We start from the raw sequence: 21,439 nt of genomic DNA, 5'->3' as shown, positions 1-21,439 counted from the left end.
CCTGTCCAAGTGCAGTTATGCTATTTCTATCCATGTGTGTGTGTGTGTGGGGGGGGGTTGTTTGGAGATTGTAGGTGTAGTAGCAATTGAGAAGAGAAAAAAACAGGGTAAGCAACTTGGATCTGTCTTTGATAGGAAGACCTCCAGGGCAGGTCTTCCAGATTTGGAATTAACTCACCCTGGGTTTCCTTATTGATGGAATCTATTTATTTTTGTTTGTAAAGGAACTAAGCCACTTCTGAAAATTTCACCATCTCTACTTAACATGAATGCATAAAGAAATCATCACTTTTCACAGGGTCTGGCACATAGTAGGCACTCAATAATTATTTGCTGATTTGGTTTAATTTGAAGATTATATCAGTACAGTTTTTCATGTTTTCTGAAAGCAATTTTAACTTGTCAGTTAACATTTAGAACTCTAAATATCCAAAATTTATTTCTTTATATTTCCCCCCAAATCTACCCTTATTTCTGGCCATAGCACCACTATCCTTCTAGTCTCCCAGGCTCATAACCTTGGTGATATACTTAACTCTTCAATTTCCATAACCCCACATAGCCAAGCTGTTGCCAAATCTTGTTATTTCCACTTTCCCAACATCTCTTGCATCTGACCCATTCTTTCTACTTACACAGCTACCACCTTAGTTCAGGCCCACCTTACCTCTCACCCAGTTAACTACAACAGCCTCATAATTTGTCTATCTGTCTCAAGTCTATCCTTACTTCAATAATTACTCCACATTGCTACTATAGTGAGTTTCCTTAAATACATATCTGACCATGTGGCTCCCCCTCTCAATCAACTCTAATGTCTCCCTGTTGTCTCTAGAAAAATATAAACTCCTCTATTTTGCTTTTAAAGTTCTGCACAATCTGGCCACTATCTTTCCAGCCTCATTGGACATTATTGCCTCTTCTGCACTTTGTGATTCAAACAAACTAGCCTTATCTCTGTGCTTCCCAGGTAATACTACATTTTCCAACTCCCTGCCTTTGCATTGACTGCCCTTCATGCCAGAAATTCATCCCCTCTAAGGATCACCTTGTACATGAAGCCTTTTTTGAATTCCTTGACTGTTAGTTCCCCCTTCAAACTATCACATATTTATTTTGTATTTATTCTATACAAGCTTATATATGTCCTTGTCATCATGCCCATTAGGATGTAAGCACCTTGGGAGTAAGGATTGTTTCATCATCTGTCTTTGTATCCCCAATATGAAAGATCATTGGATGACAGACATAGAGCCGGGTATTAGAGTCACATCGGAAGGCTTGCTAGCTTTTGATAGGGCATACCAGGACTTCTAGGCTTTAGTGCTGTATTCTTCAGTAATCCAGAGTCACCTCTATACCAAAGTGAGAGACTGGATAAAGATTTCAGAGGAAATAAAAATACGTATATATATATGTGTGTGTGTGTATATATGTGTATATATATATATATGTATATGTATATGTATACACACACACACACACACATATATATATATATAGTATTTATTATTTTGCATCTGTGATTTCACTACTATAGGGAACTCCTATGGAAGAAACTCACTCTCCAAATGCAGATCAGATTCTACAATTTACAATTTTAGAGAATTGTCTAATACTCTGAGGGGTTAAATGATTTGCCTAGATTACACAACCAGTATGGCAGAGGTGGAGCTTGAACCCTGACTGACTTTTTTTTCTGACTTTGAGGCCAGATCTCTATGTACTATGGCAAAATCCTTCACAATATGATCACTAGATAATCTATCAGAAATACTAAAAAATACTTTCCTGTACTTTAATTGTAAGTGGAATTTTTATTATTATTATTATTATTAAAGGAATTAAGGTCAGGGTAAAAAAATGTGAAAATTCAAAACTAACTTCTGGATAAAAACTGTTACTATCTATTTTTGATTCATCTGGGATCAGAATGTCCCATGACATTAGCAGTGCAGCATTGTGGGTTTCCCATTTCCAGGGCAGTCATCCTAATGGCCTGCCAGCATACCTTTTTGCAGGACAGGAGAAAGAAACATTGGTAGAGGCTAAGGCAGCTGTATCACGGGCAGGAAGGGGTATAAGCTGCCCCATCTCCTATTGTGACTTCATTCATAGTCAGGCTGCCCATACTGCTTAAGGTACCCCATCTCATAATTGTTTTTAAACTCCAGTGAAAATTAGTTATATTTCCATCCATTTTGTTCTGTCCTTACCTAGCCCTTTCAACTGATCACTGTGACTGCCCAAAGGCAATAAAGTTGTGCCAAAAGTACTGTGAAGGTTGCTGATAGGTCATAGGTAATTTCTGTTGTAATGGCAGTTAAGATGCTAGGAAAATAAAGGCAGGATAATCCATTGGGTTCTAAAACAGTGCCGAAAGTCCAAACCTTGGAGTCCTCCTCCATTCTACCACAGATTAGATTATATGGATTAGACAACTGATGGTTCTGTCAGGCAATTTTCCATTTGCCTAAGGATCCACAACTTTTGCTTCTAAGGAGACGATTCTTAGACATCTTATAAGAAAACTAGGAATAAATAAATTTATAAAGGAAATAGACTTTGAAAATAATGCTATGAGGATCATTTTAAAAGTGCTTTGAACTAATGGGATCAAAAATAGATTCCCTTTATTTTTGACGAATATATAAAGTCTTATTTCTAGTGTAGATTTCACTAGTAAAAATCACCAAAACTGTATTTTAGTAACTTTTCAAATTATGGCTTCCTGTTTCTCACAAAAGTCACTAGTAATTCATTATCTAAAATAAACAGCTCTCGCAACTGCTTAGTGCTATAATACTTAGTAAATGGAGAATTAACTAAATATTCATCAACAACTTAGCAGCTAATAAAATATGCCAAATAATAGCCAACTCGATGGAAATTGAACCAAGGCAAGTAAACTGATAAAGGGGTAATGACAGTAAAACGAAAAGCCTCCTTTAAATAATTTGAATCTGGAGGCTCTGAATAAATCATAGCAGACTTTTACCCTTGGATAATTATGTTATTGACTATTAATCTATTGGGGCAGCTAAGTGGCACAGTAGATAAAAGCCAAGCCTAGATTCAGGAAAACTTGAGTTCATATCTGGCTTCAGATACTTAGCTGTGTGACCCTGGGCAAATCATTTCATCCTGTTTGCCTCAGTTTCCTCATCTGTGAAATGACCTGGAGAAGGAAATGTGAAACCATTCCAGTATCATTGCCAAAACCCCAAATAGGATCATGAAGAGTTAAACATGACTGAAATGACACAACATTAATCTATTACCAATACTATATATATGTATATGTGTGTGTACGTGTATATATATGTATAAACATATATATGTTTATACATATATACACACATCTATATATGTATACATGTCTATATATATATTCTCTACATATACTCGTATATATATATATGTATGTACATGAGATTTGAAAACTTTTAAAAGTTTTTCCCAAGGCATATGAATGAGGTAGCTCTAATATTTTTTGTTTAAGGTCAATATTGATTTAAATTAGCAAGAATGAATTCTTCTCTTCTTAGAGTAAAGGATTCAGACACAAAACAAGTGAGAGGATCCTCTGCTGTGGTGAAAGGGCTTACGTGCATTACTTGCATGGGGATCCCTATTTGAGCGCCTGACAGCTTGACAAATGATCACCTATGTCTACCTGTTCTGTTCTTAGGAAACAAATCCCAAAGCTGTCATTCAGTAAGCCTCCTAAAGCCTTGGGGGGATATTCAGAGCTAAGTTTGATAGATAATTTTAATAAGTAAAAATTGGTTTGCTTCTCATAAATCATATCAAGCCAGTGGATTTTCAGTGAATGAGTATACAAACAAGAAAGGATATATTCTTTTTAAATTGCAGTGAGAGGTGCAATAAGAACAGTAAAGCTAATAAAACCATTTGTAGTCTATTATAGAATCAAGTCAGTGTCTAAAATATACAGTTGATTACAGATAAAAAGGATTATGTATTTTTTAAGTGCTAAATCAAGACTTTTTATTTTAAGTCTAATAGAAAAATAGCTATTTTGTTCTTTTATGGCCAGCAATAGTTTTTTTAACACGTAAGTTCATTTCTCTGGTTCTGCTTGTTTGATTACGCACATCAATAGAAATTCAGTTTTGTTAGCATAAACCCACTACAAAACTATTCAGTGTCATAGGACCTGTCTGAGGACCTTTAACTCTCAGAAGTCATGGTGCATTCTCCCTCTACAAATTTTATTGTCATATTCTCTGTCTTGGGAGTGTGCTGACCTTTGAGTAGAAAGATTGATTATAACAGGTCAGAAAGACTACAACAGAAAGGCTTTAGAGCAAACTGAATAAAACATGTCAAAGACCTCTTCATAACAAAAAAAGCACAGAAGGCCAATGTACAATGTGGTGAAGAATAAAGGGCCTTATTAGAGATTTTAAACTACTACATTTTACCTCAAGTTTTTCCAAGATATGTATTTTTTAAAAATGGAAATTTCGCATCTCCATTTGGAATTAATATCAGACAAAAACATAAAGACACAAAATCAATTATTGTTTTGGGGATTCCTGTTGCCTGCTATCATAATATTTTCTTGATGTCAGCAAATTCACTGGACTGGTTCACTGGCTCACTGATTTATTAAGCTTATGGAGAGGAAAAAGTATTTCTGGGAGTAAAGCATAAGGGCAACTTTTATTTCCCTTAATATTCTAGGAATGTCAAATCCTAATTTGTAATTTCTTAGTCCACAGGTATAGCTTTATTTAAGGCAACATAATATAGTGTAGTCTTCCAAACTGTGAGGCATGCCCCTTCTATGCAAACACAAGATCCTCTCAGCAATGGTTAAAATTAGAGTATTTTTTTTCCATTACAGCTCCTATATAAATATATCAATCAGTCAATGAGTATTTATTAAGTACATGCTATGTGCCCCCAATGAGTTGGTATCTAAAAAAAAAATAAAAACAGCCAAGAAAGAAAGATGAACAGAGAATATGATTCCACTGGTGGAAAGCGGCTAGAGGAAGGTAATATCTTGGGGCCAACAGTAATGGACCAAGAGCCAGGCAGACCTTCCCTTTTCTGCCTCCAGGGGGCCCATTCCCCATCAACCACAAAGAGAGAGGTCTGAAATCCATTCTCTTCATTTAGAACCTTCACCTGATATTGCTTGGCTGCTCTCCACCAATCCTACCCTGTGGGAGTGGGACCAGAACCAATGGCATCCTCTGTGGACAGCAGGGCACACACAGGCTACCTACCTAGTCAGCCACTCCTCTCTCAGACCCTCTGGTATCGACCCGTCGTGCTCCCCAGTCTTCTATCCCTCCACACTCTCTCCACGCCACTTCATACTTCTTCTCGGTGACAGAAGTGCCAGGTCTAGCTCCACTACACTGCTGGAGTTTGAGGGTCTAGGCCTCACTTTAATCTGGGTTGTTGCCCCTTCTGGTTGGGACAACAACCTTACTCCTTTCTCCAACAACAACAGTAAAAAAGTCTTATCTAATAGTTAACCTGTGTTATATTGTTTTTATACACAGAAAGATAATCAGAGAAAGATTGATATATACCTAATATGTACATGTTGTCTAAAGCTAGAATGTAATTTCTCAAGGCCAGGAATTGTTTTACTTTTGTATCCTCAACACCTAGCACTGTTTCTGGAACATAGTAGGCACTTAATAAATGCATGTTGACTAACTGATGTTTGAAAATCCACAAGTACATATTAATATGGAACTGTCTGCCCATTAGTGAAAAACTGATGCATTTTACATGCCTGTTGATATATTTAGGGTAAACATTAGCAGTGTTGGCTGAGACTCTAGATATATCAAGTCTCCCAAGTTCTTCTAATGAGTTTCATATTTTTGATTTATTGCACTTACCTCAAGTGCAGGCAATTTCACATTTGTGTTGCTAACTCTTAAAGTCGGCTGACATTTTAGTTGGTTTTGAAAATTCAAAAAAGTTATTTGAATATGGCAGCAAATCTCAAAGACTAATTCAGAGATACAGTTTCTCTACAAGGACTTTAACATACACTCACTAGAGGCTTGCTGAAATTCTGTCAGTAGTGATCTAGGCTCAAGGAATTACCTTCCAGGTGAAATTTTCATAAAATGAGGTCCTTTTGATACTTCAGTAGCTAAATTCCCTATGACAGGGTTCAAGATGGACTAAATTTTACACAAGAATAGATTCTAGTAAAGTTTCTTTATATTGATTATGTGTGCATATGTGGGTATGTGTATACACACATATATAACACATACATATATGTTACACATGTATTTGTGTGTGTGCATGTATGGTATGCGTGTGCTTTTTTAAAGGCAGCTCAAATTCCACCTTCTTCAGACCTTTCCAAGTTCTCACAGCTCCTAGTGTCATTCCTTTATCTATTCTCTCTCTGTCTTGTGTGTGCCTAATTGTTTACATGTTGTCTCTTCCATTAAAACATATCAAAGATAGGACCTTTTTTGTATCTTTAGGACATAATAAATTCTTATTGACTTACTGTCTGATGTGTAGGGGGACACACACAGGGCACATATATTCCTAAGGAATATGTGTAGAGAAATGGGTGGCCAGGAAACATACATGGAAAGCCACTTGACTATAAGATTTGCTGCTCATGCCTTCCAGTGATGTCATCATCACCTTATTCCTGTCCTCCACTGGATATGTATAAAGTATCACTGCCAGATATCACTCCATTGGACTTCGTTCTTGTGCAGGAATTCAGGTCATGAATAAACATAATATAACCTTTGTGCTTTATTTTACCAAGAGGCCCCCACTGTGAGCTAACGACTACCTGTGTTGAGGCATCATCCCCTTGGCCTCTGAGAAATGTACAGATTAATGTTTATCAGAGTCCAGTCAAGGACATGGGAACAAGCTTCTTTTTCTATGTGAAAAGATCCAATAATTTATAAAATCAGCAATCTGGTAAGTCAGACTCTCTTCTCTCTCCTTCCCCACATCCCCATTCCCCCAACCAATTACAATGGTCTTAGATACAAAAGTATAGATACCAAGTGGAGGGTAATAGATTAACATCTTTACTTCCCCGGTAACACTCGTCTAGAATTTCTGAGAAGTCTGGGAAGTCTCACAGACACATTAGGGATGAGAACTTTTCTTTGTAAAAAGAGTAAAGATGGGAAACTATTTTTGTTGCTGTTCCCTGTCCCCACTTCCCAAATTGTTTTGATACATTAAGAACAAGCTTATCTCAAGACAGACTTGAGAACTTAAAACACACTTTACCTCTGGCTCCCTCATAGCCTCAGCCATCTGTAAAGAGCACCTGTCAATAAATTTCTAGATTTCTAAGTTTTGTGCATGAGCTCTCTTTTTTCTTTCCAGGCATGGATGCTGATTTACCATAAAATCACTCACCTAGACATGGATTTGCCCCTAAATGTCAGTAGAATGGGTAGGAGAACTTGATCAATTCTCCTTTTCATTAAAAAAAAAGTAGTACAAGAGGAGGTAAGTAGAATCAGAAGAACAATTTATACTGTAACAGCAATATTGTAAAGACAAATAAAATTTTTTGTAAACTTTGAAAGACTTGGGAACTCCAATTAATGCAAACAAAGATCAACCACAATTCCAAAGGGGGCCTGATGAAATATGCTGCCTCCTCTTGAGAGGTAACGGATTCAGAGCTCAGACTGAGACCATTTTTCCCCCTTTGGATATGGCCAATGCAGGAATCTGTTTTGCTTGACTATATTGTTTATAACAGGAACTTTATTTTTCTTGCTTTTTTAATTGGGGGTGGGGAAGGAAAGTGGGAAGGAGAGAAGGCAGATCTTCATTTGAAAATAAAATAAAATTTAACTTAATAAAAAAAAATGCTGCAGAACCAGAAAATAGCACTAATTCCCAGACTACATCACAGGGCAGGAGAGCTGAGATATGGGTATATAATAATCAATAGTGTATTGGGATAAAAAATCAGTGACTCCTTTTTTCTCACCTTAAATTACAACTGCATCCTAGGAAAACTTCTTATGGCATGGGCAATCTATGAAGAGTTTTAGTGCTAGCTCTAACGATCATCCCCAGAACATGGGGTATTTCTCTGTAACCTTTGTGGAATAAGTGCAGTTCAGGGAGAGAATACTAAGTTTCAAATCAAAGGACCTTTGATTTCTCTGCAACCTTTGTGGAATAATTGCAGTTCAGGGAAAGAATAATAAATTTCAAATCAAAGGACCTGGGTTTGAATCATAGTACATATACTACTGGTTTTTAAATTTAATTTTTAAAATTAAAAAAAAAGTTAGTTTTAGGAAAGACCTTTTTCCTCTCTGGGTGTCAGCCTCCTCATCTATTAAACAGACTAAATGACTCCTAAACTCCTTTCAATGCTAAATCTAAGGTTCTATAATCCTAAGGACAAACCTCATAGGAGGGAGTTCGGAAAATTTAGGAAGAAGTCCCAGGATCTCCTCCAGTTCCCTGAGGGCCTAAGATCCAAATGAGGCCAAGGATCACCACCACAGGGTGAGTGCTCTACAAAGACAAATTGTTCTTGAGAAGCATGTTGCTCTAGATCTCTTCAAGGGAGGCCAATGGAAAGTTGAGACTCAATTGGTGATAACTTCTCAAAAGAGTAAGCTCAGAGCTAATATACTATTTCAGGGAGTTTTCTAACTACTACTTTTTTTTTTAATGAAAAGGAGAATTGATAAAATTTTCCTACTCATTCTATTTCCTACATCTAGGTGAGTGATTTTATGGTAAATCAGCATCCATATAAGGAAAGCTCACCTAGATCATAAGCAATGGGATTCCCAGTGCCTCTAAACTATTCCAGGGGTCCCCATAGCCTAGCAATGGCAACTTGGGGAGGGGTTGTATTGGCCCATGGAAAATTTTTGGATCTATGCCTTTCCTGTCATATTTACTTAAACACAAACTGGGTTGTGTTTATAGCACTTCTCTATGTACCTATCATCGCTTGCAAATGCAGAAAGCATACATGGAGGATCAATTTGAAGCACATAAAATGTCCATTACCTACAGTATGAGGATTAGTTCTAAATAATACTTTATTTTTTCTTTTTATTTGTAGTCAAATCATATTACTTTCCAACTTGTACTTTTTTAAATTAAAATTCCATTCTCCACCTGCTAAAGTGATTTTCCTAAAGCACAGGTCCAACCATGTCACTGTCCACTCAGTACACTCCAGTGTCTTCCAAGCACCTCCAAGATAAAATACAAAATCCTCTATTTGTTGTTCAAAGTCTTCCATAACCTCCTACCCCCAATCCCCACCTTTTCCCAATATTTTTACACCTTACTCCTTGCTATATATTTTTCAAACCATTGATATTGACCTTGCTGTCCCTTGAGTAAGATACTCTATCTTTTGGCTCAGAGCATTTTCTCTGACTGCCCCCCCCAAGCTTGGAATAGTTTCCTCTACCTCTCAACCTCCTGGCTTCTCTTGCTCCCTTCAAGTCCCAGCTTAAATCCTACCTTCCAAAGGACGCCTTTCTCAATCTCTCTTAATTCTAGTGCCTTCCCTTTCTTGATTATTTCCTATTTATCCTATACACAGCTTGTTTGCATATAGTTGTTTGCATATCATCTTCCCTGTTAGATTGTGAGTTGAGGGCAAGTTCTGTCTTTTGCCTTTCTTCCAATCCTGAGCGCTTAGCACAGGGCCTGGCACGTAGTAGGTGCTTAACATATGCTTATTGTCTGACTGACTAAATAGTTTGAAACTCAAATGACATAAATATCCTTACGTCCAAGGAATCGGTTTTGAGTTTTGGAGCTTTTAACTTCCACAGACACTGTTTATAAATTATCAAAAATAGAAGCAATTACTGGAAGGAAAAAAAAGGTATGTTTAAAAGCATTTGGTCTGTACAACCAAACCTTTCAAGAGCTTACTATTAAGGAAAGAGCAAGGACAAAATTCTAATCAATATGGGGCAGCTAGGTGGTGCAGTGGATAAAGCTCTGGCCTTGGAGTCAGGAGGACCTGAGTTCAAATCCGGCCTCAGACACTTGACACTTACTAGCTGTGTGACCTTGGGCAAGTCACTTAACCCCAAATGCCTCATCAAAAAAAAAAAAAGCAAAAAATATTCTAACCAATAGTCTTTCATTTATATATAAAAAAATCTTCTTCTGCGATACCAGTTTTCCAGAAGTTCTGATGTTTACAGCTAACTGAAAATGGAAGCTCAATGAAGCTTCAGTTTCCACTGAAACACAATGATGAGAACACATCTGTCAAATGCAGTCTTGTACCAAATGGTCTGTATATAACTATTGCTCTTTGGGAACTCTAATACATCAGCTATTTTTTAATGGCACACATTTCATTGAGTTTACACAGCACTAAATTAACTTGTTTTGTGTCTGTATATGTTTCAGCCAGATTATCACAAATACTTTTCATATCATTAGTCAGGATATCATTACTGATTTTTATTGCTAAAACAAGTAGTTTCTAATTCTAGTAATTTTAAGTCATTAAGTTGATATATATCATTTAAAAATCATCCCAGGTATGTATTATACCCAACAGACTTTTCATTGGCTAAATTTGTGTGTATACACATATACGTGTGTATTTATGTATATAGATAGATACATATATACAATCATTTTGGGAAAATAAAGTTTGCTGAATAAGCTGCTCCAAAATCTGCAATGCAAAATGTTTAAATTTAAAAGATGGCCCTTATCTTTTCCTATTTTTAGAGTTCAAAAAGGATAGTTTCTTTGATAGTGAAGACAATGCTATGGTAAGTGTAAAATTAATATTTTTTTAAAAAATTAAATGTTTTGTGAAAAATATATTAACTATTAATAACTAGCTAAACTTGCTTAATAACTATAATTAAAATAACTTCAAGGCATAAAGTACCAAAACCAGTTGCTTAGCTATGTGTTCTAAGTTCTTATCAGGATTCCTTTTCCAGTTTCATTTACCTTTTCTCTTAGATGGTTATAGTGCATGCACATTCTTTTCCTCTGATGCTGTATTTATTTTTTCCATTATATTGTTTCATGAGATAGGACTGTGTAGTGGATAACAAGCTACCCTTGTAGTCAGGAATACCTGAGTTCAAGTCTGGTCTTCCACACAACATATTCATTGTGTGACCAGAGGCAAGAATCTTAACCTTTGAATTTTCTACTCAACTTTGTAAGACCATGAATTACAAATGACTTGCTAACCTGCATCAGTGGAGAGGGTTTTCATATTGGGAGTTTCCTAAACTGATGAAATCACAAATGCAGACCTTCCCTCCTCCCCCTACCTGCCAAAATTGTTAAGGTCTTTCTATATTTTGTTTTATTCTTCATACTTCTTAACCAAGTTATCGCATTCTGTTATATTAAGGTACTATAATGTAAGTAAATGTTCCCTTCTTTTTAGAAATTTAGATTGCTTCTAGATTTTTGCAATTCATACCATGCTGCTATAAAAATTTTGGCAAAGATAGCTACTTTTTTGTTGTTTTAATAACTTTTTCAGAATATCGTTCGAGCAAAGGGATTATTGCATAAAAGGTTAGCTAATTTTAGTAACTATTATTATGTAGCACCAGATTGCTCTCCTAAACCAACTGGGAAATTTCCAATCTTGCCATTCATGGATGAGTGTACCTTTTTTCCCACTGCTTTTAATTATTTTTGAAAATTTGGACCCAAGTTTGTACCTCAAAGTTGTTTAATAATGGTGAAGCTGAGCATTTAAAAAGTGATAATAGACAATTCTTATTTCCCCTTTTGAAATTATTTGTTCATATCTTTACCCTTATCTATTGTGGGCTAGGAGTTTATGATTTTTAATAGTGTCTATTAAAAATCACATTTTTTAATTTGTTGGTTTTCATGAATACTTTTGCCAATCTATAATTTTCTTTTCCTCAGAATTTTTTTGGTTCTGCAGAAATATTTTACATTCATGTCCTACTCTGATGTCTTATTGTAGCATAGAGGTGACCCTGTATCCTTGAAGATTATACTAACAGACCAAAAGCTTTGGCAGATCCTACTACTCTGCAAAGACTTCAAATATGGTCCTGGCAATGTCTGTTTTCTGTGGACTGGCCTAGCAGAAGACAGGGAGGCTCATTACTTCCTGGTTACTTAGTCATGAATTCTTTCCCCATGCCAAATTATGGAAAAAATAAAAACACAAAATGGTCCTGTGTAGCTTTTTTGAATTTTGAAGTGATGGTGGCAGAAGGATGGAAAAAAGGATCAGAGGGTGCTTGGATGATAGTTACACAGTATGAGTTGTCATAGATGGAGCATAGTCTAGACCACTGGAGGAATGCACATGGTATAGACTAGGGATGGGAAATCTGCAGCCTTGAGGCCACATGTGGTACTTGGGTTTGACCTTTTGACTGAGTCCAAGTTTTACAGAACAAATCCTTTTATTAAGGGGATTTGTTCTGTGAAGTTTGGATTCAGTCAAAGGGCTGCACCTGAGGACCTAGAGGGTCACATCTGGCCTCAAGGCAGCAGGTTTCCCACCACTGGTGCAGATCCTCTAGAATATTGGAGTAGTCTACCATATCTATCCTTTCCTAAATTATTACTTCTATTTGCTAAATAATAGTAATAGTAATATTTAGTAATATTTGTAAAAATAGTAATATTTGCTAAATAATAGTAATTAAAATATTTTCACAATTAACATACTTAGTTTATTCCATTTTCTTCCATCATTCATATTATATATACTCTAAATGCAAGATCTTTGTTATATTCTTACTCTAAAATTTCAACAAACTCATTGTGTCCATTAATTTTTTTAGCTGAGGATTAAGGTAGATACTTTTTTATTGTGTTGAGAAAAAAAATCACCTTTGTTTATTCCCCAACATGTACTTATTCTAGAGGTGACTCTAGGTTCTCTAAGTCTATGACATTAAAATGCAATCTCTGGCAGGTTCTATCCTAACAAATTTTGAGAATGGTCCCAGTAACAGAATGAGTCTGTTTTCTGAGGATAAGCAGAGATAAAGAAGCAGAGATTTATTACCATTATGGCTCGGCTTTCTGGTGACAAACTCTTTGATAATGGCAACCCTTAAAAGAAAGAAACAAGAATGTGCACATTCATATATATACACTTATATATGTATGCATGTATATAAATACACACAGATACACACACACATATGTATGTATACACATATGTGTTAGATATATGCATGTGTGTGCATATACATACATACACATGTATGTATGTGTATATACATATAAATAGTCCTCTATGGTTCCCTTCTACTTCTGTAGTAAAGATGGCAGAGTGATGGAAAAGATGGCACAGGATACTAAGAATCACATCATTTTTAGATGGTCTACATATTTTAACTTAACTATTACTACTCTAAATGTAAGGTCTTTGTCCAATCACCAATAAGTGAGTGTGCATATGGGTGGAGAAGCCACATCATATCAATCTTAATATTCTTGCTATGAATAAAACCAGAAGAAGGAAGGCATTTGCAGTTAAATAGCAGACCTACTACATATTCCTTAGAGAGGCAAAGAGAAGAGGATGGTGAGAAATATATCAAAAACCATGGGGCACAGATAAGAAATGAAAGTGTCAAGGACTTATAGACCACATGGAATCCTCATGCTTTTATATGATGAATACTTTCTTTGAGGAAAAAATATTGATAGGAGCTGGACATGGTGAGCACCAAATAATATTACAAAATGTAGTTGATTCTATTTTGACATCTAGAAAAGGATATTCTTGATATGGGATTCATTTCTGAGTCAGATGTTTGTGAACAGTCAGATCACTGACTTGTTTGAGAAACAATCAAAATTAGTAAAAAGAAGAAAGAATGAGAAAAAAGATACAGCATGCAAATGAAAGAATTCATGCCACTTATAATAATTTTATGCAGAAACTTAATTACCAGTTACTATAATAAGGAACCAAAAAAACCTACAAAGCTGACCTTAGTCAGCACCCTCATGACTTACTTGCCAAGCAGAGAGAAATGATGGCCAAAATGGTCACTGATTGAGTATATAAATTCCTTAGTAGAATGTTACGAAGTATGATGTATGATTATAAGAAGATTTATCTCATAAAGCAGAAAGAAGGAATCATGAGTAAAAATGGACTAAATAAAGGTTGAGAAGAGATTCAATAGTCATCCCAAAGGCTTTTAAGGAAGAAACGAAAGGAGAACAATAAACAGAAGAAAAATGAAAAATATCTACCAAATTTTATGACAAATTATATTTACCTTAAAGGATAATTGAGTCACCACATTTGGACTCTAACATCAGAGTACTGGACTGCTATAGAGGAAGCAGAAAAGCTACTGGAGAGAAGAAATATAGTGAAAGTAGCCAGAGGAAATCTATGCTGAAGGTGACAAAGTTGTGACAGTATTGAGAATTGATTCACAAGACAAGAAAGGAATGTACCAAATAAATAAATAAATCTTGGAACTTTTAAGTAATAAAAAAGACAACCTGGGAAATATCAACAACTACTGACCTTTATTCCTACTTTCTCATCTATGTCAAAACTCTTTGAGAATCATCTACACAAGGACAAAGGGAATCCTCACTGAAGGTATTAGTAAGGAGAAGGCCAGATTTTGCGAGTGATATTCTGAAATAGATGACATCTTTACCATCTTTCAATTAAGTGAAAGATATCCAGAACACAAGATCTTACTGTGCTGATCTAAGGTGAATATGAAAAAGCTTTTGATTCAGTAGAACAAAATACCACCTTAGAAGGTTTTGTCCAATAAGGGGTCTCTAATTCATATATCAAAATTGTTCAAGTTTCCTTGAAAGATAGAACAACAGAAATAACCTTCTTAAATGATTATCAGATCATTAATTCAATTAAGATATAAAACTGGGAGTTATAATCTCATCAAAAAGTATTCAATTCACTGTAATGAAAGAAATTCAGTATAGATCTAGTTGAAGAAGAATTTCCTGTAGAGGTGAAGGTCCTCCATCCATTGTATTAGTTGCATGAAACCCTGGAACAAAAGTTTATTGGAAAAGATCTGAAACTATTCAGAGTTTGACCAAATGGATGAAGAAAGTCTACTTCCCAAGTCATGATAAACAGTAATATGGGCAACCTAAGAGCTCCGTATGTAAATCTTGGCCAGACTGTACAAATGAACAATAAGTCAAACCTAGAATTAAACAGGTGAAAAAGATTAGTCTGGACTGCCTTCAGGAAATTTCAAAGCTCTTTTTAATGACTCCAAGATTTTCTTAGAAAGTAAGATCCACCTCAGTAACAATATTCTTCAAGTGTTTTTTTTTTTTTTAATAGCTGTGAGGCATGGAACAAAATAGTCTCCAAAGAACTGAAAATTAATATTACACAGAGGGCAACGGAAAAGGCACATGGTGGGTGTGAGCATGTTGTAACATGTGTACTTGTAACAAGTTACATGTTAACATTAGAACATCTAACAATGAGGTAATTTGAAGAACTGAAATAAAATTTGATTTCAGGGAAATGTATAATAGAAAGAGTAAGGGCTAATCATGTGATGAGAGTAAAGGATGACAAATTGACAGCTCAAGTGATCCACTATTAGAATTTTGGTGTTGGGTGAAGACAAGGAAAACTTTCAGAAAATTGGACAAACTCTCTATGGCAAACTCCTGGGAAAACACGGACAAGAGCTGTACATTATGGTTAGGTAAGGATGGATTGGAAACTGTATCATTGGGGGAAACATCCAAATCTACAGGATCATAGTCCATTGGGAAAGTTTGAGTATTGTGCGCTAAGCTTGACCCAGAGGTTCAGGTTCTGGAATGAAATGAAACTCTTGTGGATCATCTGACAGTTGGCAAAAAGGAGGTTTACTCAACAAGAGCATAGAAGGTATACTCAGAGAGGCTATTGTGTTGATTCAGTTGTCTGTCTCCTCATTTGTTATGGTGTCAGGCCTGAGGAGTGTCTCCTCTTAAACGGCCTTTTGTACATAAGCCACCAGGAAGCTACATCAATAGTGTAAGCTTTAGTTTCCAGGACCAATTAAGTCTGAAGAACAGTTTCATTATATTTTAAGGAGAAAACTAGCCTCATCTGCACGGGGATAGTTGTTGATTGTATGACATTAAATATTCTGAATGAATTCTAGATTTTAATAAAAGTTTGGTTTTTTTTTGCATCTGTGGATTTAAGCATATATGTTGTTTTTTGGTTTTATGTTTTATCATACTGATAATGTTTCTAATGTAGAATCAGCTTGGCAGGACTTGTATAAACTTTTCATGATCACGATGAATAATTGTTTTAAATATACTGATATACATTAAAGTGATAAATTAGGGCCACTTACTGTAGCAACTGGAAGATGTACCTCTGGGTCCAAGCTATTTAAAAATGAGATTTGGTCAGTTTCTACTACTAATTTTAATTCCATCATTTGGTGGCAAGTGTCTCTTCAAATAATTAATTATATGGTAACCCAGCATTTTCATTAGAGAGCGGAAGAGGAAACCTCCATTCAAGACTTACTTGCCCAAAGAAATTCCATCAAATAACCTGTAATTCCTCATAGCTGACTGGAGATGGATGTGGGATATTGTTAGGATCCAAATCTGTTTATATTTAGATGATGGGATATCAATTCCCCAGGTTGTGGAGATGGTGTTACAGCTCCTTCAAAGGTGGCTTCCTAGATTTCCCTTTTTGTAGGAAAAATCCTATGCCTGGTGCTCATGAAGCAGTGTTCCCTCCTTTTTAGGGATCCCAGGAAAATGATTGGGGAGAAACAAGATGTTATTTGTTACTTTCACACCTACGGCTATAATTTTGGTTCTTTTAAATGTAGTAATTCATTGAGAGTTGTGAAGTTGAATTATTTTTTATTTAACTCAAGGTTAGTTAACAAGGAGGGATATGGAGGATCCAATTTATAGAGTCTTATGGGGCAATTTGGATCAAAATAGACACTTACCCATACATTTATTATGAGAAAAATAGAGGTGACATTCTTGACTGATTTAGTGGCTAATAGCAAAAGGAATCAAGAAGAAATGAATACTTTATGGATACTATAAATTGATATAGGCTTGAATTTCCCCAGGGAATTCTGTCTTTTAAATTGATTGGCTAGTTCCAAAAGAATAACATTTGATTGTTCTTTCAGAAAAAGGATCAAAAACCTGACGGAGGAATTTTGACTTTATCCTATTGGATTCTATACAGGAATGCTAACTCAGATTCCATAGGGAAAGGAAAATAATCTTCCAATATACAAAGATCCTAATGGGAGATAAGTGCATCAGTTATTAATATGGATCTATATGAATATGTGTAGGCATATATATATATTCTATATTAAGAGATATTAATTAATTTAGATTCCCTAGAAGGAAGGGGCAATGTAGTTGTAAAATTCTAAGAAGTAAAGATATTCAATGAGGTATTTCTCTGATAAAATTTCTTAAAACACTTCTGCAAAATTTTTAATTTCTCATGTGTTGTGAACTGTTCACACCTGTCATAAACCCCTCCATTTTCTTTTGGTCATCTTTAGCTTCAGTTATTTGTAGACTGTGTTGGTCCATGCCTCTCTGTCATATAATATCACAGGAAAAACACCGGCATTAATTAATTAATCAGTATTAAGTATCTACTATGTGCTAGAATGTGTGCTAGGTGCTGGGGATATGAAAACAAAAGCTAGACAATTATTGCCTTCAACAAGAATGCAATTTTCTGGGGAGTGATGCAACATGTTCACAGATAAGTAAATACAAGGCACTCATAACTAAGTGATTTTAGGGAGGGCATCAACAACTAGCAGAATCTGGAAAGGTCTCTTAAAGAAACTGTTACTTGAGTTGATCTTTGAAGTGAAATGTGGGTCTGAGAGGTAGAGGTTAGAATGAAGGACAAACAAAGCATAGACTTAACCTGTATAAAGGCATGAGCATGTGAGATGGAATACTGGTTCAGCACTTCGACAGATGGAGACAAGGGTCTTCTTTTGCTCAGGGATGGCTGCTTTAGGAAGGGAACAGGAAGTTTCTCAGAGCTTTGCATTCCTACTAGTGTGGGATGATAAGGCAAAAGGCTACAGCTCACTAGATTTGGAAGTCAAGATCCTTGGATTCTTTGTCTGAGCCTATCTGGGGTTTGCCTCCTAAACTTGGGGACTCAGGCTAGCAGAAGACAAAGTAGCAGCAAAGGTGTCTGAGAAAAGGTGGCAGCAATCCTGTTCTCACCAATTTAATTGGATACAGAGATGACAGATGGTAGATGGAGATGCCAAAGGTGGAAGAAGCAGTGTACCAGGTTTAGGTTAGAACTAATTTCTAGCCTGCAAGAATACTGGACTGCATGAGAGAAGCTATAGTTTCAGTTTTTCTTGGTCTTTAAGTGGTTCTCTTTGCTGAACTATACCAGTCCAACTTATACACTGCTGGCAAAGTGATTTTCCATAAATGCACCATGTCACTTACCTACTTAATAAATTCCAGCGGTTCCTATTGTCTCTAGAATCAAATATAAACTCCTCTGTTTATCTTTTACAAATGTGCTCTATCCTTTCTTATAGTCTCATTGGAAAATTATTCCTTCCATTCTCTGTGATCCTGCTAAACTGACATTCTCTTTGTTTCTCATACCTGACACTTGATCTATCTTCAAGCCTTTGCACGGGCCATCCCCTATTCCTGGGATACACTCCCTCTGTACTCCTACTTCATAAAATTCTTCTCTTCTTTCAAGATACAGTTCAAGCATCACCTTCTATATGAAACCTTTCTTGCCCTCCAGACTGCTAGTGTCTCCCTGCTAATGCCTTCAATTACTTTGTACTTATTTTAATTCATTCTGTGTATACTTATGAATGACTTTGTTTTCTCCCCCATTAGAAGATAAGCTTCTTACAAGTGGGCTCTGCTTCATTCTTTGCATTTGTATCACTAACATCAAGCACAGTGCCTGGGACATAGTAGGTGTTTAATAAATGCTTGCTGGTTTGATTCACTCTTTAAAATTTCCTATTTGCATTTCTTTTCTTGCTTGTTATCTCAAGATTCTTGGTAGGATAAGGATGGGTTTGAGAGGTATTTAATAATTGGTGAAAGAATTAAGGAAGAGTTAATTCCTCTGCTCATCCACTTTGCCAAAAATTTCGCAATCTACATCTGACTTAGAACTAACATAAAACACTGAATAATTCAAATAGCAGTTTGTTGTGTTAGAAGAATTAGAAATCTTATGTAGTCTGGAAGGATTTTTCTTTACTTGTTCCTTCTCTGGATGTCTCCGTTGGCCCTGAAAAATTCTGAAGTGGCTAAAAGTAGTTCTAAGATCCTCTACCAGAAATGAGTTTACCTCTAATTTCTCTGTAAGAGAGAAGACAAAGGAAGTACAATAGCCCTAAGTTTGCAAAAGACCACTCTTTGTCAAGTAGTTGCATGACAAGACAAGAAGTACTATTTGCTTTGTTTACTTTCTTTTTTCTTTTTCATTAAGACATCCTGGAGACAGACAGTAGTAGCCAGGATGACCAGGGACTTTAGAGATAGAAACAGACACCATGATCAGCATCAGGCAGAAGCAAATGAGGGATGGTGGGTACCTTGACTCCCTTTCCAGATTTCCCTTTATAGTTCATGATTATGAGATGAGAAATTAATTTGACTTCCCCATTCCTTTTCAGGAGCTGCAAGTATATGTAGCTGAGATATTACTTTCAAAACCTATTGATCTGGGAAGGAAATATTAGAAGGATTAGTAAAAGGAGTTGGTGGCGTCCTTTTCTGCCCAGAAGTGTTTGGTCTATGGATGTTTACTCTATATACAATAAACTATTAAGTATCTGCATCTTTGAGTCACCTTTGGAAAGTGATTTGAGAGGCCCCAAAGGATGGAGGCTCTAGGCAGGTTTCATATTTTAATATTTTGATCAGTATTCCATTTAGTTTTCTATTCTAGATTGAGCCCAGAAGTCCCGGGAAAAGGCTGTGCAGGTCAAGTCCCACATTGAGGGGGAGGAAACCTGCCAACATTCTTAGCCTATGAAATGGTCTTACGTGTTTATGGGTTTTGACCACCACCCAATGATAGGCTCAGATACTTCAATCCGAGCTACTTTAAACTCCCTTGGATGGATAATTAACACAGAGAGCCACTGTCTTTCTGCAATGGATAAGCACTTGTACGATGCAAATTAAAATGTCAGTAGAAGTACATCTGAATTGTAATTAAACTATTAGGTCAAAAGATACTGTATCTAGTCCCAATACTATATGTATCTAGCCACAGACCTAATGCCATAGGATATCTCCATATTCCAAACATTTAACAGAAAGCAGTATCTTCTGGAGAGAAATGGTTCCTCAAAGCACAAAACCCTTCACCAAAACAGATTAATGAGTCATCTTTCAGTGCCTCCACATATGCAATATGACCACACACTTGAAACATTTCAACTTAAGCCAAACAGAGCTAAAAATGGTCCCTTCTCCTTTACTCATCATCTAATAGCATAGTACTTAAAACACACAAGGGGCAGCTAGGTGGCACAGTGGATAGAGTGCTGGGCCTGTAGTCAGGAAGGCTCATCTTTCTGAGTTCAAATCTGGCCTGAGACACTTATTAGCTGTGTGACCCTGAGCAAGTCACTTAACCCTGTTTGCCTCAGTTTCCTCATCTGTAAAATGAACTAGAGAAGGAAATAGCAAGTCACTCCAATATCTTTGCCAAGAAAACCTCAAATAGTGTTATAAAGAGTTGGACATGACTGAAAAAAGACTGAGCAATAACAACAATAAAACACAAATTCAAAAACAGTAACATTCCTGTTTCCCCTTGACTTAGGGAGTAAAATACACAGTTTCAAATGCAAATTTTCTTCGTCATATACGTCAATCGTAGATGATGAAAATATACAGACAAAATACAAAGAAATGAAAAACTTCAGAGATAACGATCATTTAAAAAGCAGTTTGTCTCCAATGATCATGTTTGCACTTTTTGGGGAGTTACCATAAATCAATCGCTGTTCCAATATGAAATGAATTTTTAAAGATAAAGAAAAACCTAATTGGACTAAGTGAAAATTATGAGATTTCCCAACAAAGAAAAAGTATAATAATTAACCAATTCTTTATGATTTTTGCATTGTTAAAAAAACCCCAGCAATATTCAGTAGAGAAGAATGCTTTACCAAAACAACAACAATAAACAGCTTTAGAATAGGGTTATCTTTTGGTGTGCTTACTGGAAAACAAAAGAAAACAAAACATACATACTCTGATCTAATACTTCTTCCTCTTCTCGTTTTGGCTGCTGTAGTAAAGGAGAATGGTCTTTACTCTCTGTCCCTGTAAAGAATTAAAGAATGTTAAGGATAATCTGTAATACATACATACATATATATATATATATATA

The 21,439-nt window shown here is 35.9% G+C and overlaps 1 protein-coding gene across 5 annotated transcripts in view; it reads right to left on the bottom strand.

Annotated features, from left to right (window-relative positions):
- The window catches only part of PAM (peptidylglycine alpha-amidating monooxygenase), a 354,803-nt gene that overhangs the window by 65,787 nt on the left and 267,577 nt on the right, over positions 1-21,439 (bottom strand). For all 5 annotated transcript variants that reach the window (XM_027869176.1, XM_027869178.1, XM_027869179.1 and 2 more), the window contains exon 15: positions 21,301-21,372. In XM_027869176.1, the coding sequence (XP_027724977.1) occupies positions 21,301-21,372 (72 nt within the window). The remainder of the gene's footprint in view (positions 1-21,300; positions 21,373-21,439) is intronic.

Source organism: Vombatus ursinus, unplaced genomic scaffold (assembly GCF_900497805.2).
Source record: "Vombatus ursinus unplaced genomic scaffold, bare-nosed wombat genome assembly UNPS02014792.1, whole genome shotgun sequence".
Taxonomy (NCBI): domain Eukaryota; kingdom Metazoa; phylum Chordata; class Mammalia; order Diprotodontia; family Vombatidae; genus Vombatus; species Vombatus ursinus.
The sequence above is the reverse complement of the archived record's forward strand: the minus strand, read 5'-3'. Positions and strand labels throughout refer to the sequence as shown.